The sequence below is a fragment of the Amphiprion ocellaris genome, chromosome 20, assembly GCF_022539595.1.
Source record: "Amphiprion ocellaris isolate individual 3 ecotype Okinawa chromosome 20, ASM2253959v1, whole genome shotgun sequence".
NCBI classification, from domain to species: Eukaryota; Metazoa; Chordata; class Actinopteri; family Pomacentridae; genus Amphiprion; species Amphiprion ocellaris.
In genome coordinates this window covers 27,883,432-27,907,040 of record NC_072785.1, presented here as the reverse complement: position 1 = coordinate 27,907,040, position 23,609 = coordinate 27,883,432, and the positions used below count along the sequence as shown (strand labels likewise).

The window sequence follows — 23,609 nt, the reverse complement described above, 5'->3', positions numbered from 1 at the left end:
TGCTGAATGAATCACTCCACTCCGAACACAAGACAGTCTTTGACGACACAAAGCATTTATTGTGGAGTTTATGCATTTGTGTCACATTTTATGGCAGTAGTAGTAACACTTGTAAGTCTGGGAAATTTAACTGGAAATCAGCAACTTTGCTCTTCCAATACCTAAAGTGCAACAAAATTTTACATTATTCAGGGATAAAAAGGGTGTTGCTGCAACAAATGATGTATTAATTTGTGAGTTGTTACCTGTTGATTTAATTATCAAGTCATGTTGAGTAATTTATGAAGAAAAAAAGCGAGAATTCTTTGATTCCAGCTTCCTGAATTGAGTGTTTTCTGGTTTATTTACACTTGTGTGACTGTAAACAGAATATCTTTGGGTCGTGGACAAAACAAGACATTTGTCATCCATTTGTCTTCATTATCTGACATTTTATAGACCAAACAACCAACTGACTAACCAAAAAAAAAAAACTTACAATGGCAAAAAATTAATAGTTGTTGCCCCAAAGGATGGATATCTTCGCATCCTACTGTTAAAAAATGAGAATATAAGACCACAAGAAAAGATTACATATGTTCAGTATTTGGAAATGAAATCCCCCTCATCTGCTTCACTGCTGTTTCTATATTTAGATTTTTAGATAAATTGTAAGTTTGTGTGCCTTCAGTCTCATGGAAGTAATATTAAAAATGGTTACAAACCCTCAGCAGATGGAAAATAGTATGATGTGCTGTCCAGTTTTTACAAAGTTCATCCATTTCCTGTCCTCTTGTAGCTCACTTCTCTCCATCCGTTCCAGCTGTATTTGATGCTTCCACATGGTTCTGCTTGTTAAGATCATCTTTTGGTAGATGTGATGAACCAAAACGGGGTTCGCTATCAACCGAGAATTTATGATCTCACACGTTTGCGCTGTGTGAGATGTCTGGTCGGGATTTTAATAATCCTCTTTATTCAACATGCCACCCAAACCAGCTGACAAGATGGGGTTTGTCGTGGCACAGGTGTGCTGTTGGCTTCTGCTGAAGGTCACCCTGATCGTTAAACAAAGGCAGACTGGCGAGGGAAGACAACATCTGCACCGCCGCTTAGCAGTCCTTCGCCCTTTAGTGCCTCGTCTGTGATGGCAGTAGACTGAAACCCCCCACTGGGAAGGCACCATTAAAGGACAACAATGGCTGTAAATTTCTTTTTTGAAATGTAAAAACACCATGCAAGTGCCTTGACAAGTCTAATGTAGCCTTGCCTGTGCGTAAAGCTTAATTGGTGCTGTGTCTGGAGAGTATATTGAAGTCTTTGTGTTCTATCTTCAGGTCTCTAGTGATCATCAGTACTCTGGATGGACGGATCTCGGCTCTGGATCCCCACAACCAGGGCAGGAAGCAGTGGGACCTAGATGTCGGCTCAGGGTGCCTGGTGTCCTCCAGCCTCAGCAAGCCTGAGGTAGATGAAAACCTCTTTTGCATTTGCATTTTTATTCATTTGAAAGCTAAAATTCAGGAAAATTTACCTAATTTTCAGAATTCTGACATCAAGAAAGCATCTAAAATGAAGATTTATTGCCCTTACTGTTTACTTCAACAAAGAATAATAGACAAAACACAAAATCTGAACGAAAAACAAGCTTATAATACACCCAAATAACGAATAGTTTAGTTAATTTATGATTTTCATAAGCACTGAAATTTTAAAATGAATGAAAATCTGTGACTTTATCACAGCTGTGATTGAGCTCAAGACCCAACTTTAGCTTATAGCCTTTGTGTGTGACAACTCACCTGATTAATCCTGTGCCCATGCTGAGGATAAATTATAATTATAAATAATTAATGAAGTTTCAGTTGTTGTTTGTGTGTAAATACACCCAACTCTGTCACTTTGGATCCTGCTTCAGTTTAATGCTGCAGGTATATAATAAACTCAGAGGAAAGACTCCTAAAAACAACTGGAAGCAACAAACGAAACTTCAGCTGCTGTTTACTTAATAGCCAACACCTGTATTGCATTTATTATTGGTCAGTCTCATTAATCTGATCACTGTAAATTTTTTTTTTTTTTTTTTTTTAAATGGAGATTTCCAGTTTGTAATAGATGTGAACCTGTAGAAAAATGTGAAGGCTGTTTTATAAATTGGGCAAACTGTGTCTTTTCTGCTCCATGTGGTGTTTTTGGACTAATATTGGTGCTGAAATGTGGGAAAAAAAGTCCTCACCAAATCACTTCACACATCTCAAAGTATCATTACGTGTTTGTTAATACGACAACTTGTAGTTCAGACTTGCTCTGTGTCCAAAGTAAGTTTGCCATTATGACTTTTACATTAAAGTGGCCAGGATGCTTATTCAGAAATGAGGTCATCAGATGCCTGGAAAGTAGTCTGAAAGGGCCTGTAAAGGTCAACTAGGGTCACTTCATGGGTTGAAAGAGCATTAGTCAGATGATTAAAATCAAGTAGTAGATGAAAAAGTCAATTTCCACTGTCTTGACGTATCAGTTGGAGGTTAAGGATGCAGCCTCGTCTCCGTCTCTTCCTCAGAAACAAACACAGTGCCTCCTGGCTTTATTTCTGTAGACTGTTAGCCCAATAATTGAACTCAGTGCACTTTGAACAGCCAGCCAAGGGTTTGCTATTGCTTGCATTCATTCCGTATACACAAACATACACAACAGACACACAGCACACCCCCACATAAATCTGAGAGTAGCTGTTTCGCCTGGAGGATTAGCGTCTTTGTTGACTGCACTGGTTTACACATACGAGCGCAGCCAGACCCTCGTCTCTACATGTATACAGAAGCTTAAACCGCCCACACCGACATGCTGAAAGTGAAGTGTAGCCCAGAGCAAGACCAGAGCGCTGCTCTCCCAGATACATGCTAGAGACGTGCTCATGGTTTACTTTGATGTGGACTCGCTGTGTGAGAGTTTCGCCGCAGGGAAAAAGCCTCTGATACTAACAAGGGTCTGGGTGGCTGCTGAGATCAGTCTAATGTTGGTCCGTTGCTGCTGCCGAGGCTTGTGTGTGCTTATTAGTGGGATATAACAAAAAAAAAAAGAGCAATCTAGTTTTAGCAATGGGCTTTTGACAGCTTCTGTTTTCCCATTCCAAGCTGTATTATTTGTTTTTTGTATAATAAACAGATTGATTGGAATAAGTCGGTGGTAGGCAACTCAAATAAAAAAAGCAATCGAAAGGTTACAACTGGGAAATGAAATAAAAAGCTATGAGCACTTGGCTTAAAAGTAAAAAGAGCATTAAAATGTGTGTAAATCAAGAGGCAGTGCCAGGCTACATCCACAGGAACTCCATCCATCCTTAAAAATGCTTCAAGTGAACATTGCATGTAGGTGTAAACATGAAGGAAGAGGTTGGTTGCTTAGTTGTAGAAATAATGCTGTGGGGGGAAAAATGAGTTTTCTTTAGCTGCACACACTGCCCAAGAGTTTTCAAACTGAAATGGGGATCAGCAGCATTCAGAGAAGTCTTCATTTTAGGGGTCTACTATGGCCAGAGTAGTTTGTGTAAGCAATTAATTTATTGGTTTTCAACGATTGAGTTAATCACCAACTATTTTGATAATCAGATAACCAGTTAAGTCCTTAAAATCTGATTCTAGCTTCTTAAAAGTGAATATTTTCTGGTTACTTTCCTCTTTTACGACTGATTATATTTGGGTTACGAACAAAGCAAAATATTTTAGGACATGTCGCTGACATTTTTCATCATTTTCTGACATTTTACACAATTTTTAATGATTAAAGAAAAGAGAAAATAATCAACAGATTGTTTCACAAGGATTGCAGCCCTAAAACGTAACAGAAGTCATGCATTATGAAGTGGAAATGTGTTAATATGGATGTGATTTCAGCCCACATATATCAGCTTCAGGGAGAAGAATTTCATTCACGTTTTTAAGAAGTGTTTTTCTAGCATGTGCCTTCCAGCTTGATAAAACGCTGCACGCCTCCGTTCCAGCTGAACACTACAGATGCTGAGTTCACTGATTAGCAACCCTACAATTAGAAGGAAGGAACTAATCACTGAAATCAGCTGCTGTAATTGTGGGTTTGGATTTAAAGCGAGACCTTCTAGACTTGTGCTTCTTGGTGGCTTATGCTTCGAGATCTGCTGTCTTTGAGATTCAGAAAATCAGAATTCATTAACTTCTTTGTTTTCGAGGGTCCTCAGAGGTTGTAATGTGGAGAACCCCTGAGGGTTCCTCCAAGCACTTATAGCTCATACAGTTAAAACATGTGAGCACTATAGCTTCTGTACTGACTTTATCAGGATGTAAATATGACCTTGAAGATAAAGTTGCACCAAACCATGCAGTGAACTACAAGTTATCACACTTGTTCTAATGAGACTCGAGATTTAGATGAATATTTATAGATTCAGATTAATCTATGAGCTCTTTTACCAATTAATTGATCAGCTGAGGCAATTAAAAGATATCAACAAGCTCTCCGTATGAAAGAACTGACAACACTTTTGCCTTTTCCAGTAGTTCATCTTCCAGAATAGCAAAACCATGCACAGTGTACACAGCAATTTTTTAATTTTTACGTCAAAATGTGATGTATTTTGAAGTACTCATACTTTAGAAGAATTGAATCTTTAGGAAACTTCTACACTGAACCAATTCGAACACAGCAAAGGGTTTTTGAGTCAAAATCCCCTAATTTCCTCTTAAACATGAATATTTTCCGCCTTTTTTCCGCCTCTAATGACAGTAAACAGATTATCTTTGGCTTGTGAGCAAAACAAGATATTAGAAGACGTCATCTTGTGCTTTGGGAATCATGATTGACTTTTTTTTTTTTTTTTTTTTTTTTTTTTTTACATTTTCTGACATTCTATACACCAAATAACTGATGGATTAATAGAGAAAACAATCGAGAGATTAATTAACACTGCAAATGAGGAAATAATCCTTAAAACTGAACAGAAGTCGTGCATTTTAAAATGAAAATGTATTATTGTGGTATTGTGGATGTAGCCTGAACAGACATGAATTGAGTTGCCACTTTCTTAATCATAACACTGAGTGCAGCCAACCAACGACTGAAGCCATAAAGTTCTGCATCACAGCAACTACGTAGTGATATAGAAGAAAAAAACTCATTTTAGTCATTTTGCTTCTAGTTTTGGTCATTTTGCATCTAGTTTGATTATCCTTCATCTAGAGTTGGTTGCTTTGCATCTGTTTTTGGTCATTTTTCATCAAATTTTGGTCATTTTTGTGTAGTTTTAGTTATTTTCCATAAAATTTTTGTTATTTTGGTCTAGTTCTGGTAGTTTTGCATCTAGTTTTGGTAATTTTGCATCTAGTCTGATTGTCTTTCTTCTAGAGTTGGTCGCTTGACATCTATTTTTGTTAATTTTTCATAATTTTTTTTGTCATTTTGCGTCTACTTTTGGTTGTTTTGCATCTCAGTTTGGTTATTTAGTGCTTAGTTTTGCTTGTTTTGCATCTTATTTATGTTATTTTGCGTGTCATTTTTTTGGTGTCTCAGTTTTCCATATTTTGTGTCTGATTTTCACTATTTTGCATCTCGTTTTGGTCATTTTGATTCTAGTTTTAGTTGTTTTTCCATCAATCTTTGTCATTTTGGTCTAGTTCTGGTTGTTTTGCATCTAGTTTTGGTCATTTTTCATCATTTTGCATTTAGTTGTGGTTGTTTTACATCTCAGTTTGGTTATTTAGTGCTTATTTTTAGCTTGTTTTGCATCTTATTTTCATTATTTTGCGGGTAACTTCTTTGGTGTCCCCGATTTATTTGTTTTGTGTCTGATTTTGGTTATTTTGCATCTTGTTTTGGTCATTTTGCATCCAGTCTTAGTTGTTTTCCCATCAAATTTTTGTAATTTTTGTCTAGTTCTGGTTGTGTTGCATCTAATTTTTGCCTTTTTGCATCTAGTGTTGGTAATTGTGCGTCTCATTTTGGTCAGTTTGCATCTCAGCTTCATTATTTTGCATCTATCTACTTCACTATGACATTTGATTATCATAGTTCTTGGAAAACTAAAATTTCAGATGAAAGAAAATACTTATTCATACTTTTTTTTGCTCCATCATCAGTTTCTTCCATTGTGCTGTTGAATTAGTACAGCACTTGTTTATTTTATAGCAATTAACTAAACTTCTGTCTCAAATTTGACTAGTAAAAGCAGTTAAAGTAAAAAAAAAAAACCACAACACCGTACCGCCATGTCCCACCAGTGTGCGAGACTAAAGAATTCGTAGATGCAGACATCCACCTGTCAGCCTGCAGTGTGTTCATGTTGAGACAGAGGATGCTGACTGTGTGTCTGCTTGTTTGTGTGTATCCGACTCCCTCTGTTTGTGTGTTTTTTTCACCTGTTGGCTCTCATTTGACTGACAGAGCGGAACGAGGAGAGACGCCTGTCAGCTCTGAACCCGGGGACCCGACGTGACGTCACTTGTTATGATCTGTCTGCATGTGTCTCGTATGTCTGGGTTTGTTTTTTTAATGCTCATGTACTTTATGTAAGTTTAAATCCAGCCATGCCCTCTTTGCCCTCGGTAACCTAGGATGTTTTTTTGCGGAGGGGCGGGCGGGCAGCTCCATCACCTCTGCCTCGCTGAGCGCTTAGCAACGGTTTCATTGGCGCTCGCTCGGTCCCCGAGACACCAGTCTGCTCAGTGATCAGAGGCTGAGGGGGGTCTGCAGCGACGCTATTGGCTGGCCTCGACTCGCCGGGGCGGAAGCAGCCAGTCACCTGCTGCATCCTGCAGAGAGAGTGTGACTTCTTCTTCTCCTTTTTTTTTTTTTTTTTCTTTTTTGTAGTGAAATGAGGGACAACAGCAAACAGCATTGTCTGCAGAAAAAGAAGCCATCACTTCAAAAAAAAAGCCTGGAGTTGCTCCCGGGTGTTAAAGGGGGGGTATGGGGGGTAGTCAGTATGGAGTGACTCATGCTGGAGGGGGGCGGGGTTAAAGGGATGAAGATGAAGGTGGGGGAGGTTGGCTGATTAGGGAGGGTGAGGTAATGCCTCAGACCAGAGATGATGTCATCACTTAATAGACAATACACACACATGCTCACGACAATGGACACACACTCATCTGCCGGCATGTGAATGAATGAATCATGGGAGGGTTTGATTGATTTCCACACGGCGATAAATCTCCACTCGGGCGCTTAATGGGACAAGCAATAATTCTTCCCGAGCAGCGAGGGGAAGTGAAAATAGCCACATGGACGATATTTTTGCACAGTGGATCTTTTCATTATTCCACCTGCCCCGATTGTGTTCTGTTGATCTTTAAGTCGCCTTGTGGGCCAACAGTGGCGCGTTAGCGACGGCTGAGGGGTGACGCTGTTTGACAGGAGCCGCTGGAGCGTCAAACAGCAACACGACAAACTGTCCGACCCCCACCCCGCCGCCTCCCGACCCCCCATTTCCCAAGGGTGGAATATGATGACATGCTTAGTGACATGAAATAGTCATCAAGCCCACTGCTCCGTAGTAAATGAGTTATATAAAAACATTTATATAACAGTACGGAATCATAACAATGTGTGAAAACAAACGTACTAACCCTCACACACTGGATGTTCCCTGCTGCTAACACATTAATATCTCTAAATAAGTGAATGGTAGTGGAAGTTTTTCTTTTAAAAACATTACAGAAGACTTGAATGAGTCTCGGTTACAGCTCTTTAAAAATTAATTGGCCCGTATAATTCACACCAAAAGCAGACACAAAGACACGATTGTGCTGAGGAGTCAGTTTTTTGAATCATTTAGAGTATTTTTTTAAGTTAAAGGCTCCTCCTGAATATTTCATGACACTCCGCAAGTTTAAAAATGCAAAGTCTGGGGTGGCGAGAGGTTTCGGGTTCAGATGCCTTCAAGCGCCGATCCCTCGGTTAGATTCCTTCTTTCCCCGACATTTCCAATTTCCAATAAAAGCGCAAATGCCCCCTTAAAAATAGCTCGTTTTTCAATATGTTTTGGTTTTAAGATGTAACAAAAGTGTGAAAGATAACAAGATCCCTTCAGAAGGCGAAGACAAGGCTTAACAAAGAGCGTTTTATACCAGGAGACAAGACAAAGACGTGAAAACAAACGGATCAGGGGGTGGGCGATTGATCACAGACAATTCGGCAACATCAAAGGGCGCCTTTTTAATTTGCTTTGATCGAGGGGAGCTCAGAGAAGCATGTGAGGGTTTCCACGTCTTATACAACATTTCCTTTCCCCTCAAACCTTTTCTCCCTTTCAGGATTCAAAATTTCCGAGCAACCTTAATCCAACCGGCAGAACTATAGATTTTCAAGATTTTCAAATTTACCCAACAAATGCATATCAGGATTTACTGTGTTTTGGATAATGTGTTGCACATCCAAAAACCTAAAAATGTATATCATACATACAGTTGTAATCACATGTTAAAGTAGCAGCACAGTCACATAAAATCAGCTTCTTTTTCATTTATTATGTATATTTTTGCTCATCTAAGTCTAGAATTCTCTGCATAAATAATGAAATGTAACAGAAGTTAGAATTTTTAAAAAGGAATGTCATATCAGGTGACTGAAAGTCCAATCTTCACTGTAAACAACTGAAGACGTCATTTTATTTTCATCGCGTCCTTCAATGTTTTCGATCTCTAAACTTCAAGGCCCTAAAGATCGATGGCTTTATGATTCTAGAGTTATCAGAATAATCAAAGTGAATTGTCCCACAGACCTCACAGCCTTTATGAAGTAACTGAAACTGTGCTGAGCCGAGATACGACGTCTCTAAAATCTGCTGAAACTGTGTTACTACCGAGAAGTGGTTAATAATTCACCAGACGCTGAGTTTTTAGAGATAAGTGATGGTGATGTTGAATGTAAGATACAGTGAGGAAACGCAGGAAATCGTTTCAGCTCCAGTGCAACACTAACAATTGAATAAATCTGATGCAAAACTTCAACTTTCTGTCCAATAGAAACTTAAAAATTGTGATCTGAGTGAGTTAAAAGTAAACAAAAGCTGAAATTAATGGCTTTCCGCCTATTTATACTTTAGCAAAAGCTGTGTAATAATAGAACATAAACCGGCTTATTATTATCTGATGTGATAAAGTTAAGTAACCTTGGTGTTGTCTTCCTGGCAGGACTGATTATAAGTGAGCAATTATTATTATTTCATTTAATTACGAATTATTGGACAAAGTTCTATGCTAATGTTGTGCAACCTGTGTGAGTTTTGTAGGACAACGTAATCGATCAGCCAGTGTTGAAATCAGCAGAACAGAACCACATACTGCACCTCTAGTTGTGTTTCCACTTATTTTTATTTGCATTTTTGGCTTTTAGCTCCAGGTAAATCTGTCTGTTTTTCACAGAATGCTGGAGTTTTAAATCAATGTTCTGTTGCTGTTTTATGTTACCTAGGACTAGCAGTCTACATAATGTATTTTTATTCTGTATTTTGAAATGTTGCATTAGAAACAGCCAATAGAAATTGCAAAATTTAGCAAGAAACTAAACGTTTTTATGCTTGCTCACGCTGGCTTTTGACTTTTTCCTAAATAAATACAGAACACGATATGAGATGGAAACACATTTTTGAATATATTTTGACGTAGCAAACATTTAACTCACATGACTGATCTCTTGTTTTTGCTTTTTCTGTCGTTTTTGTCTCCAACCGTAATGAAACATGACTGATACCTGCGGACATAAAAGAATATTTACTTTTTCCCCCGATTCCTGACTTTCCTCTATTTATTTTTCATGTTTACAGTCAAAGACTTGTGTGTTTCTTCTTCATGGTATTTGCCATTTTGCAAATCAACTGGTTTTGCTTCTGGCTTCTTCTAATCTGTTGTTCCAGCCATGCCTATACCAACAACACCATAGTTTATTCACTTCAAAGCAGTTAATGGAAACACACAACTTATTTGCATTTTCAAACTTTTTAATCTCGCCTCACAGTTACATGGAAACATGTCTGTTTATGTTTACTTCCTGGCAGGAGTGGTTAGAGTTATTTTATTTCTAAGAAAAATTCCCAGAAGCCCTGAAATGCTTCTAAATTAACACTTTGTAATTTATGTAACGTTTGTTGAACTTCTAGGAGTCAGCAGAACACAACCATATACTGCATCTCTGGTCATATATCATGCATTTTTATGCATATTTTAAAGTTTCACAGCAGAAAAAAATATGAATATGTCAAAAAAAGATAAAGAAATGTCACAAATGATGCAAACAAATTCTCCATTTTGCTCTCATTGATGCCCAAAGTTTTCTTTCTTCTTCTATGAGATTTTTAGTGGTTTGCGAACAGCTAGCAAGTCTAATTTGCATTTTAAAACTTTTATAACCCTTTCGATCTCATACACAGTTATAATGTACAATCTTCCTGCCAGGAGACATTATTGTTATTTAATTTACAACGAAGTGGCCCCAAAAAGTTCTATATAACACTGCTTAATTTACTGAAATTTGCTTTACTTGTGGCTGATCTGGAGTTTTGTAGGAAAACGCTCGATCAAAAATGTAGAAATCCGCAAAACAGAGTCATATACTGCATCTATAGCCATATTTATCACATCAGAAGAAAAAAAGAAATCATGGAAATGACATGGATGACAGAAAAAAACTCTCCATTTAGCTCACATGGACGCTCAAAGTTGTGCTTGTTTCTTTTTTGAGGTTTATAGCGGCTTGCGAGCAGCTAGCAAGCCTAATTTGCGTTTAAAAACTTCAATCTCAAGCACAGTTATACAGAAACATGTCTGCTATTGTCTTCCTGGCAGGAGTGATTGTTGTTATTTTATTTCCAATTTGCATTACTTCTCCTTCACTTTTTTGCTCATCTAGAGTTTTGTAGGGAAACATAATTGATATGTGAGTGCAGAAAAGAGCAGAACCGAAGCAGGTACTGTGCCAACATGTGACCGTGGAGGTGGACAACAAGCGAGCCGGTGTTTGAACACGAGCCTCCATCACAGACATGGATTAAGGCATCATCAGCAGGATGACTCATGCTCTCTGAGAATTTCCCCTCCGCTGTAAACCTCTTTACACCCCGTCAGCCCGACCAGCGTGGTGTGATGTGATGGTCAGGCTGTTACCTCCTCCTCCTCCTCCTCCTCCTTTCTCATGCTAAATTTATCCTCATCTGGTGTCCAAACCATCCCCCCCATTCTCCTTCCAAAAAGATGACATCACTCCTGCTCCTGTCCTGCTCTGCTGTCTAGTAAATCATTCTGCCGGACGTCACTTAATCCACCGCAAAGCTGACTTTTTAAGAGTCTGACGGGGTTTTAAAAGAGAGGTTGTTGACATGTGTAGCATCAGCAAAACAAGGGGTCCCTAATTGGTCCAAAAAACTGCTGTTATGTCACAAAGAAGTGAGCCACAAATTGGACAAATAAGGAAAATAAATGGTGTTTTTAGATGCTAATCTTTGAATAGTAGCGAAATGAGATGAGCTAAAGCTGTGGAGGTTAAATCAGGATTAAGGACAGGTTTGAGCAATGATGTCATCGTCACAGCGAGCGCACACACACTCCATCCACACTTCATTATAAGGATCCAGGTTAATTACTCGGGCTCTCGGTTGCGTAATGGTCCCAAGTCTGTGGATCGAGTCCAAAGTGTGCGGAGGCTGAAGCTGCTGCGTAGGCGGATGTGTGTCGGCCAGAGTTTTTGTGCTGTTGTCTGTCTGAGCTCTAAAAAAGAACATTTTTGGACCTCTTAATAAATGGAGGGATTGTGCGTGTTGAAACGGCATTGCATCAGACGTAAATAATCAAATTCATAATCGATATTTTGTCAAGGATGTTGTTGCACGGTGTTGCACAGGTTGAAAAATGAAGCAGAAATGTTAAAGTAATGGTAGGATGTATGGATTATACAGCAGCAGCGACAGCACCTGACTGCTGTTTTATTTCTCAGCGGCTCGGCCAGGTATTTACTTTAAGCCCGGCGTATTTGCATTTATGAGAGCTGTTTAAACAGTCAGTAAGTAGCTTGTAAAACTCTAATAAGTAGCTGCACACAGGTGTGAGTTTATTAATTTATAAGTCTATTGGTATACGGTGCTTGCCCGATGAACTTTTTGGAAATCTGTGCCAGCGGTTGGTGTATGTGTGGGGTAAAAGATGAGGAATGAAATTAGAGTGCTCATCGTTAGCTTTAGTTTAGAGATGCTACTGCAGTGTGTTTTGGTTTTGAGAGGTGAACGGTAAAGTTTTTTTTTGTATTGATCACCTTTTATTTTCTTCCTGGTTTAATAATAGTCAGCTTCAGAGTGAAGTTCGCTTTTAGTTGTCTTTATTACGCCACCAAGGAATGTGGCAGAGTTATGTGATGATTGATGCACGTTTTTCTGTCTGTCTGTCTGTCTGTTAGCAACATTACTCCAAAACTAACTAACGGATTTAGATGAAATTTTCAGGGAAAGTCAGAAATGACACAAGGACCAACTGATTAGATTTTAGCAGTGATGCAGCTTATAGTCTGGATCCATGGATTTGTTAAAGATTTCTGTATCATTGTGAGATAGCGGCACGGCGTCACTATAACCATGACAACAAGTGAACGCTACATCAGCTGCCTGCTGACGATCACATGATTTTGATCCTACTACAAATCGTCCACTGCGGACTTATCAGGACTTATCCGTCGGAAATGATACAAGAAGCAAATGACTAAATTGTGGGGGTGTTTCTGATTCCCATCAATTCTCGCCGCCCGCTACATATTTAGGTCACGCAGTTCAGTCTCCGTATATAACGTACACATGCATAACACACGCCTGTGTTCAGTGCAAGGTCAGTTTTTATTAAAGATTTCATCTGTTGGAAATGATACAACAACTTGGCGGAGTCCTGCGCTCTCTTAGTGCTTTTCTTATTTATATTATTTCGGTAGCACCCATTTGCTTTTACCCCATCACATTTTGTGTTGTTCTGCGCTTTCCCTTTCAAAAACATCCCCGCCTAACCCTCTAGAATTCAGCGTTTGTTCTGCTTTCTTGTTGTTACTGCTTGGCTACCTTAGACAGCTGGGTCAGAACAACATTTACAACACTGATTAATTTTATGTCGTTATGACTGTATGAAAAAACACTTAAATTTTCACCTCTTAGTCAAGGTTTGAGGGTGCCGAAATTTCGAGCATGACACACTTCATTTATGGTGTTCTAGTGAATTTTTAAGCACCAATTTGTGCTTTTTCTGCATCAAATTATTAATGTAGGAAAACACAGAAAATTTAGGCGTCACATGAAAATGCATGTACAGCATTTGTCTGCATTTATAACCCAAATGAAGATGCTTAATGCCATTTCAACTGCTTCAACGTATGGATGTTTCTGAAGTTCTGGTGAAGCTTCACAGAAAAAGCCACAAACGATAATCAATTAATTTTGCTGTTTTTTTCCCAGGTGTTTGGCAATAAGATGGTCATCCCTTCATTGGACGGTGCCTTGTTCCAGTGGAACCGGGACCGGGAGAGTATGGAGGCAGTGCCTTTCAGCGTGGAGTCCCTGCTGGAGTCGTCCTACCGCATCGGAGAGGACACTGTGCTGGTCGGGGGCAAATCCCTCACTACCTATGGCCTGGGGGCTTACACCGGCAAGGTCCGTGATAGTATGTTAATAAACTCAACATGTGTTAACCTGTCCCACCAACACGGCAGAGTAACCCTAGTTGTGATTTCCCTCCCGTTGCTCCGCTCAGCTTCGGTACATCTGCTCAGCGGGGGGCTGCAGCCGCTGGGGGGAGGACGAGGTGGAGACGGAGGATGTTCTCCTGCTGCAGAGGACTCAGAAGACCGTCAGAGCCATCAGGCCTCGTTCAGGGATGGAGAAGTGAGTTTTTATTGAATCAGACGATCCGTCACTGTCAGTCAATCCAGGCAGACGTCTGTGTGGTATTTCAGAAAAGAATCACAGATTGACTTTCTGTCAGTCTGTGTTTTAAAGATAGTCAGTTAAACCTTCAGCCACTAGGAGGGAACATTATGTCTTTATGTATCTGTTGGCTTCACCACTCTGATCTTACTGATAGTTTACACTGAATATACACTAATGAGCAAAAAGTGAAACATGAAGTAAGAAAACTAAGATTGTCTCCTAACAATGCCATATGTTATGATCTGGGATATATTGATCTGTAAGTCACAATCTAATAAATAAATACGCTACCATTCAAAAGTTTGGTGTCACCCAGACAATTTCATGTTTTCCATGAAAACTCACACTTTTATCCATGTGCTAACATAATTGCACAAGGGTTTTCTAATCATCAATCAGCCTTTCAACACCATTAACTAACACAATGTAGCATTAGAACACAGTCACTTACCACATTAACAATGTCTAGACTGTATTTATGATTAATTTGATGTTATCTACATTGGAAAAAAAATGCTTTTCTTTCAACAATAAGGACATTTCTAAGTGACCACAAACTTTTGAACGGTAGTGTAGACATACAGAACAGATCTTGAAGTAGCAACAGGTTCTATACAACCACTGACCAGATTATTGTAGAGTAAGACTGACCAATTTATTGATTTCAGTTGAAACTGCAATTTGAATCAGTGCAGTTGGCAGTTCACAACGGCTGCAATTTAGTGTATCCATTGTGCAACATGTCTTTGTTTTTTTAACAGAAAGACACGGGGGAGGATGTTAAAGGCTCCTTGCCATGATGTGCGCCTGTGTTTTCACACTTCCAATACTGCTTTAATGTCCACTTTGTTTGCCCTTGATCTTGATTAATTTGTTTGCCATTGCTGAAAATCACAGTTTGAAACAAGACAATGTGCAAATTGCCTTGTATTATGACTTTTTTCAGACTTGTTTGCAGAATCTGCACTAGTTAGTCGCTGCTTCTGAGCCAGGAATGACCTTCCTATCTCAATGTCACAGATTGTTTACTGCAGGATCCCGCTATTTTCTTACTGAAATTATTCTTATTTTTCAATTCTTACAACTTCATGTATTTAACTTAACACAGTCACAGCTTTTGTGCTAATTTGTTTGCCTTATATACCATTTAAAAAGACTTGATAAATACATGTTGGAATATAAAAACAGTGATTATTGTGATGGTAAAGCTCCATCACGTTTTAAATATATAACACCGTCATTATTGAAACAAAGCTTGACTTTAAATCGCATTATCTGCCAGAAAAAACATATAAATATTTTCTTCAAATAGTTCCGACCCGCCACAGGGCGACTCCAGAGGTCTTGTAGAGTTCATTGCTTGGCAAACTGAACATAATTCTTTTAAAGTGTCTGCAGAGGTCTTTACTTTTTATCTGAATTTTCTCTCTTACTTGTCCCAGCTATTAAACTATAATCTTAAGAGGAAATAATGAGAGCAGAGAGCGAGTCGGCTGCAGATTTATTGTCTCCATCAGACACAATAAGCCGAGTTCAACTGGTGATACTGTCAGTGCAAAATTCCCCATTAGAGTGCAGTTTATAATTCATCATTTTTGACAGACCGTGTGAATTTTAAGCACAATTTATGAGAGGATTTTTTTGCACAGTGTGGAGAGAAATATATTTTTTGATCCTTTTGTATGCTTTGATGCTGTTGATTGATCAACAGTCTAATTATATCTGTGCATCTGGTGTTTTGAAGTGTCATCCTGTCTGCTTGGCCGAGCATCACCTCATATGTTTATTGTAGAAATGTTCAGTTTGTGTCCCAATCAGAGGTGAGGTGATTTGAGGTTATGCAGACGAGACAAATAAGCCTCATATATTTTACCTGTTGGCTCCCACATGTCTGTCCTTTGCCCCTCAGCAGGAAGACTAAAATTTATCATTATTCTTAATTGAAGGTGGAACTTCAGCGTCGGAAACTTTGAGCTGAAACTTCTCCCGGAGATGCAGCCTGGAATCAACTTCCTGGAGGGAGACGTGGTGAACGGCGACGCCTGGAAGGAGAGCCAGCGGGTCATCGCCGACGAGCCCAGAGAGCAGACGGAGAACCAGCAGAACCAAAACCAGCATTTGGACCTCGTCATCAAAGTGTCTGTTCCTGACTGGAAGGTCATGGCCTTCAGCACCGAGCCTGGTGGGCAGCTGGTCTGGGAACGTCAGGTAAAATACCGCAACACTGATCAGTCGTTACCGCTAAAGCATATAGAGCAGGGGTGTCAAACTGATTTTAGTTCAGGGGCCACTTACAGCCCAATTTGAGCTCAAGTGAACAGTAAAATCACAGCATAATAACCCATAAATAACCACAACTCCAATTTTTTTCCTTTGTTTTAGTGCAAAAAAATACATTCTGAAAATGTTCACATTTAAGGAATCATCTTTTTACTAAACATTATGAACAACCTGAAGTTTCTTAAGAAAAATAAATTTCATCAACTTCAGATTTCAACTTCAACAACATTATTCCTCAGTTTGTCATTTACACATTACAACTTACAGATCGGAGTGTTTATAAAGACACAAAACAGTCACAGGTATCTGGAACTGAACAATGATATTTTACTTTATAATTAAAACTACAAGTCAGACAAAAAAAAGACAAAACAAAAAGAACAAGACAAAATATTTTAAAATGAGATACAAAATGACAACTGAGACAAATGACATGAAACAAAACAACAGAGACAAAAAATTTGACAAAAAAGTTACAAAGCGACAAGAAAATGGATGCGAGACAAAATGTCAAAAAAGAAACAAAATGACAAAAGAATAGACAAGCGAGACAAAAAGGACACAAAATGAAATAAAACTACACAAAACAATGAATAAAGCAAAACGACAAAAACAAGAAACGAGAAAAGCATGACAACAAAAGTCAGACAAAAAAACAGCAAAAACAAGACAAAATATTTTTAAAAATGAGACACAAAATGACAAAAGAACAACGAGCAATGTAGTATTGTCCTTTATGATCAAAACAACTTGTCATGGCTAACGGGCCGCATGTTTGACACCCCTGATCTAGACTGATCCTTTCTTACCTGTGTTGTGTAGTTCTGCACCCCCATTGCCTCGGCCTGGCTGGTGGGAGGCGGTAAAGTCACGCCGATCAGCCTGTTCGATGACACCGGCTACAGCAACCAGTCAGAAACTGACGAAGAGGATGATGACGAGGATCCAGAGAAGGCGCTGCGGAGAGCTGCGGAGTCCAGCGTTTACCTCGGTGAGCCTCATTTGTGTTTATTTCTAGTGTTTTGGTTCATTAGATCTATCTATCCATCCATCCATCCATCCATCCATCCATCCATCCATCCATCCATCCATCCATCCATCCATCCATCTATCTATCCATCTATCTATCACCATATTTGGCACTACAGGTGTCAGTATTTTGCATTAAAACTCATTTTAAACATACTCTTTTACACATATGTGTAGTTGCACATAGTTTTAGCGCTAATTTTGTGCTCCTGCATCACCGTGAAGGTCGCTTCTGCTCTTTTTTTCGACAGTTTACTACTTTTAGCTTCTTATATAACTTTATTGTTTGACTATTGACCTTAGCAACTTTTTTTAACATGTTGGTGGAGAGAGTTTTGGTCTTTTTCAAGCTATTTTTTCCTTCTGTGCAATAACACACTATTTATTAAACAATATACTTACCTTTTTTTTTGCTCATAAAATGCATATTTTACATTTATGCTCGTACTGTTTCTGCTAATATTTATCTCTATATTTTTTTAATGTTTATATTTCTAAAACTTCCAATAGGAGCAACTGTAACCTGAGTAATTGTCCCTCAGGGATCAATAAAGCATTTCTGATTCTGATTTCACTTCTTTACATGCATGTGTGTTTTATTTTGTTTAAGCACTTTGAGCACAAACTCGGCCAGTAAAGCTGATTCTGATTCTAAGTCGTATCTTAAAATACTTTTGAGCGTAATGCGTGGATAAATCCTTTTCAATCGGTTCCTCAGGGATGTTCCAGGGGCAGCTCTACCTCCAGTCTTCAGTCAGGATCTCTGAGAAGTTCCCCACCAAAGCCATCGGGTCAGAGAAGGATATAATCCCGCTGCCCACTGTCAAATGGAAGCCTCTAATACGTAAGTTTGCACCAAAGGAGCTGAATTTTTGATAGGCAAAGAGACCAACCACGGCCTTCATCTTTGTAGCTGTGAGCACAAAGGTAAACCAAGAAGTATCTGAAGTCAGATGAACACCGAGTATCACCGAGTTCCCCGTGGCCCACAGCTTTGCCTTTTAATTCCTCGTAGTATAATATTGATCAGTCCTTCCAATGCGATCAGAGAACTCATTCATCTTGTCCTTGATGCAGATTCTCCGTCTCGGACTCCATCGCTGGTCGGCTCTGACGAGTTTGACAAGTGTCTGAATAACGACAAGTTCTCCCATGACGAATACAGCAACGGAGCCTTATCCATCCTTCAGTATCCATACGGTGAGACCATAATCATGTATTTTCACTGTAAAAGACACTAATAAATGTAGCCTAACTGAGCGATATCTTCTTCTTCTTGCGGCAGACAATGGCTACTACTTCCCCTACAGCAAACGTTACCGGGAGAAGCGCAACAGCGCCGTCAGCGTGATAGAGGGAAACGCCGTGGACGGCGACAGTCGCAGGAGGAAGGATCCGGTGCTGCTGCTGCCCTGGTGGAAGGAGATCCTCGGCACCATCGTCTTCTGCATCGCCACCACCACCTACATCGTCCGCAAGTTCTTCCACCCTCCCGCCCCCGTGGCCTACGTGAGGGTAAGACCAAGCTATCATTTTCACCCTCTGTGGTCTGAGACGTTTTTTCCTTTTACTGGGTCCTTGACTCTTTTTTTTTTTTCCTCCTACATTTTAACTCATTGTGGAGACATTTCTCACTGCAATATAATGTCCTGCACTTCCATGGAAACAGCACAAACATGACTAGAAAGAACTGAAAAATGACTTTTCTGGGTGCCCGACACAGCTTTGATTACAGCTCACAGCCCTTTGCTGCAGGTCCTCCCCCCATTCTTCTCCCTAATTTTCTGTCTGCCTCTCTACCGACCTGTCAAAGGAAGCCAATAAGAAGAACAAAAGATAATTTAAAAAATACTTTTCTGCAGTATATAAAGGTTATAATGTCATGAATCTGAAAAACAAAATCAAAAAACAAAGACAAAACAAAATGAATTTCTTGTTAACATTTTTCATGTGTTATCAATGTAAGAAAAAAAGAAATGTACTATATACTCCAAATATTTTACGACTAAGATTTTTAGTTTATCTTCTAACTGTTCTGTGTAAACGCAGGCTGTGGCTCGACCTAATTCCACCAAAAAGTTCCTGAATTTTTGTCACATAACTGGTGGTCACAGCTGTGTCACTCAAGGCTTCATTGTTGTAGTAAACAGTGCAGAATTTTTAGTTTTTTACAGAATCTGGTTTGAGCAAATTAATTGTTTTTGCAAAATTTTTAAATGAAAAGTTATTTAGATTAAATATCACAGTTTAAAGCTTAGATTTAGTTAAGTTTCTCTACTAAACGGCATATGACAGATAAGTCTTTCTGTTTCTGCAGTTGTGGCTCTAATGAATGCTCTAATTTTGGGCTTTTTTCTGTTTTTCTGTTTGCATCTGTTTACTCTGCTTCAGTTCATTTTCTGTTAATCTTTCTAGTTTATAGTATTAGTATACAGTTTACATCTTGTACTTATGGTATCTTATTTTATTTTTCTTATTTATGTTAATTCTTATCACCTTACACACTTAAGACACTTGACACACTGTGACACTTCACACCAACACTTTTAGAAACTTACATTTTGTACTTGGTTATTTATATTTTACTACTAACCTCTGTGTAATTGTGTATATTCCACTAACCTTTGTTTAGTGTTTGTTGTATTCTGGCAAAATAATTTCCTCCGGGATGAATCAAGTAGATCTTATCTTATCTTATCTGATCTTATGTGATGTTATCTTATCTTGTTTTGTCTTTAAGATAACATGCCTTCCAAACCTGTTTGCAGGTTTCATGGTTCAGAGAGCCTCAGCAAGTCTATAATTTCATCAGTTTGTTTTTGCCGTCCTTCTCCTGTCCCTCAAAGCAACGGAAAGAGTCGGAGACACAGTGCCAGACAGACAGTAAGTTTGACCTTGAAGTTGTGGAATCCAAAGAGCCGGTTGCCATGGAGACCCGTTCCAACGAGTATGTGTCCAGGTATGCGATCACACACGCCGCCGAGCAGAACATGACCCGCGTGGATTTTGTTTTTTGCAGTGACTCAGGAGAACGTCACGTAACAGCCGCCGCCGTGCCAGGAGTTATCATCCTCTCACTTTTAAAAAAAATAAATAAATAAAAAGTCAGTTTCACTCACTGTTTTCAAGGTGTAGCTACAGATTCAGCACTGTTACCATGGTGACCAGTGGTCTTCCAGCCTGCCAGGATAGGACCAGGCAGAGATGGGAAGATATGAGTGGTAGTAGTGCATGATTGGGTAACTCAGCTGTTTGCCATCAAATGAAAATGACCTTGCTCCCCGCAGACCCACCCTGCATCTGCTGAGGGGTCGCGGTGTCGCATTACATCACTGTCAGGACATTGTCAGAAGTTTTTTTCGCCGTTTCGGACGCCGCAAATATGATCAGCAGCCGTAATTTATGTGCTGCTACCGACCTCCTGCAGGCTGATCGATGGAGTTTGCGTGTTTACATTCGTGAGCTGAATAACAGCACAAATCTGATTAAACTGCACGTTTTTCTCCTCTGGTGTGTCACCATATTCTCTTCTTTTGATCCACCCTAAAATGACAAGCACCCCACCCGTCGTTTCCTCCTTCAGAGCTGCTGCTGCTGCTGCGATCCATGCAAATTGCTGTTGCCGAAGAAGTTTCCTTAAATAAAACCGGCGGCTGTTGCAGCAGCTGAGGGTCGGCGTGAGTCAGGAGGGAGATAGAGATCAGGAACCGAGGCCTGAATCACATGTGCCCACACACTTCCTAATAAGACAGCCTTCGATTCCCTTGAGGAGACTGAGCAGGGATGCTTTGACAGGGCGGTGGAGCTCATAAATGAGTGCAGCTGTGTCTTACTCAGCAGCAAACTTAGTGCTTTTACTTTTTCATGACGGAAATCGGAGCCGTCGTGTGTAAAACTAGTGCTATGTGTAATAAATGTGAAATTCTGCCTGCCAGAAGAATTGTAAAATGACTAAACTGAGATGTTTCTTTCGAGTTTGGCACATTTTGTAGGTTGATATTCACTTAAAGCCCTAAAGACAGTTAAAATTCTTCTGATATCAGTGTGAATTCTGGATGCTTCTCAGCCCGACGTTGGTTACCTGCCAACTCAGAAACCACTCACAACCTTGTCAGAGATTTGGCTGGATGTAATTCCTTCTTTTGTCATCACCTTTTACTGCTTATTAAGTCTCCTTGAGCAGTGTCAGTTCTACCTTCCTGGTTTTTAACGTCAAGGATCTCGGTGATAATGCAGTTCATTCACACAGCTACTTTCCACCACTTAAGGCAGAGCATAAAAGAAAGAGAAAAACAAAAGCTGAATTTGTTTGATAATTTCTTTTAGAAAGAACATTAAAAACTTCAAATCAACGTGTATGTTTTTCTAACTTCTGACAGGTGTTCCCATTCATAAAAATTGTGACTTTACATACTCTGTATTTTTAATTACCTCCCATGTTTTGAATTTGCCACCATACGCTGCCGTTCAAAAGTTTGGGGACAATTAGAAATGTCCTTATTTTTAAAAGAAAAGCTTTTTTTTCAATGAAGAGAACATTAAATGAATCAGAAATACAGTCCAGACATTATTAATGTGGTAAATGACTATTCTAGCTGCAAACGGCTGATTTTTAATGGAATATCTACATAGGGGTTATTATGACCCGTAGCCAGATGGCAACAAAAAAAATGAAACAACGCTTAGTTACAGAGTGATGGGCTGGAATTTATTTTGAAAGGCATATACTTGCAATAAAATACAAAAAATGAGTGGGTTAAACGCAAATGGGTGCTACTGAAATAAAAGAACAAAACATAACCAGACGTGAATTTTACCCAGAAGATGATATTAATTTACTCGAAGAAAATAAAAGATAATTCATACAAAAAAACTCTTAGCCAAATTACAGTGACTGAACTAACAATGAATTCAACAAGTATTTCTAAACACACCAAAAGAACCAATAGCTAGCATTTCACAAGCACAAACTCTGATGTTCACAAATGCTAACTGGGCAGCTCAACTTCTCCTTAGAACTACTAACGAAAACTGGATGAATGAGCCTTTTGAAGCATCGCACCATGATTGGAGGAGGTTCCAATCATGGTCCATCTACGACTCCTTGGGCTGTAGGCGGGGCAAAACCACGGAGGCGGGGCGGACGAAAGCGTTTAACCATCTCGCAGCTATTCATAATTCAAATCATAACAAAGAAGAAGGACCCCAGAGGAACATTTCCAGCAACCATCACTCCTGTGTTCTAATGCTACATTGTGTTAGCTAACGGTGTTGAAAGGCTCATTGATGATTAGAAAACCCTTGTGCAGTTATGTTGAGTATGTTGAGTTTTCATGGAAAGCATGAAATTGTCTGGGTGACCCCAAACTTTTGAACGATGGTGTACTCGTCTCCTATCTGTTCTGGATAAGCCCTTCCTGCAGTTCAGCCGAAACCCTCCAAAGTTCCTGAATTTTTGTCACGTAACTGTTCGTCACAGCTGAGTCACTCATGGCTTCACGGTTGCAGTGAGGAGTGCAGAATTTTTATTTTTTTTTATAGAGTCTGGTTAGAGCAAATGATTTTTTTTTTTTGCAGAATTTTTAAAGAAGCATGTAGAATAAATTGGTGGCAGCCGAGCCACACTCGGCTTCACAGTTGCACCGAGGAACACAGAATTTTGAGTTTATTCTAGAATCTGCTTAGAGTAAATGAATTTTTAAATGACGCAAGTAGAATTAAGTCATTGTGATTAAATATCAGAATTTTAAGCTCACACATATTGGAGTTTGTGGACTGAACGGTACGTCACAGGCGATTCTGTTTTCTCAGGTTGTGGTTCTGATAAATGCTATAATTTTAGAGGATTTTTTTTCTTTTTGAACAACGTGCCTCACAACGCCTAAAGCAGCGATTCCTCTTTGCACAACAATAACCACAGTGTCTCTCTGCAGGTACCTGACAGACTTTGAGCCGGTGCAGTGCCTTGGCCGCGGGGGCTTCGGCGTTGTGTTTGAAGCCCGCAACAAAGTGGACGACTGCAACTACGCCATCAAAAGGATCCGTCTGCCCAACAGGTAGCGCCGCTCGCCGGCTGCACCAGACTTCCTTGCTGGAGGCTATTAGCTCTTCCTTTATGTCGGTTTTCTTTAAAGCTGTTTAACAGGGTTACATAAGCAGCAGCAGCCTACTTGTATAAACACAGAAAAACCACACAGAGGCATAACTGACATTTTGGAACAAATAGCAGCCGTGTGTTTTCATCTAGACTGACAAGCATGGAAATTTAGTGTTCAGCAGCAGCAGCTCAGTGTGTGTTTTCATTTTAGCCCCGTTGTTGACTGCTGCATCGCACGCCCCCTAACTGGTCTATTAATTATTTTTAGACCCGGTGTCTTTGTCGAGGTGCTTATTGAACCATCGGTGC

The 23,609-nt window shown here is 39.5% G+C and overlaps 1 protein-coding gene across 1 annotated transcript in view; it reads left to right on the top strand.

Annotated features, from left to right (window-relative positions):
- eif2ak3 (eukaryotic translation initiation factor 2-alpha kinase 3) overlaps positions 1 to 23,609 on the top strand; it is a 47,385-nt gene that overhangs the window by 10,062 nt on the left and 13,714 nt on the right. Inside the window, exons 2-11 of the mRNA XM_023271362.3 lie at positions 1,317 to 1,446; positions 13,424 to 13,618; positions 13,719 to 13,849; positions 15,841 to 16,102; positions 16,997 to 17,165; positions 17,922 to 18,047; positions 18,281 to 18,403; positions 18,489 to 18,718; positions 20,050 to 20,162; positions 23,137 to 23,259. Of these exons, the coding sequence (XP_023127130.1) occupies positions 1,317 to 1,446; positions 13,424 to 13,618; positions 13,719 to 13,849; positions 15,841 to 16,102; positions 16,997 to 17,165; positions 17,922 to 18,047; positions 18,281 to 18,403; positions 18,489 to 18,718; positions 20,050 to 20,162; positions 23,137 to 23,259 (1,602 nt within the window). The remainder of the gene's footprint in view (positions 1 to 1,316; positions 1,447 to 13,423; positions 13,619 to 13,718; positions 13,850 to 15,840; positions 16,103 to 16,996; positions 17,166 to 17,921; positions 18,048 to 18,280; positions 18,404 to 18,488; positions 18,719 to 20,049; positions 20,163 to 23,136; positions 23,260 to 23,609) is intronic.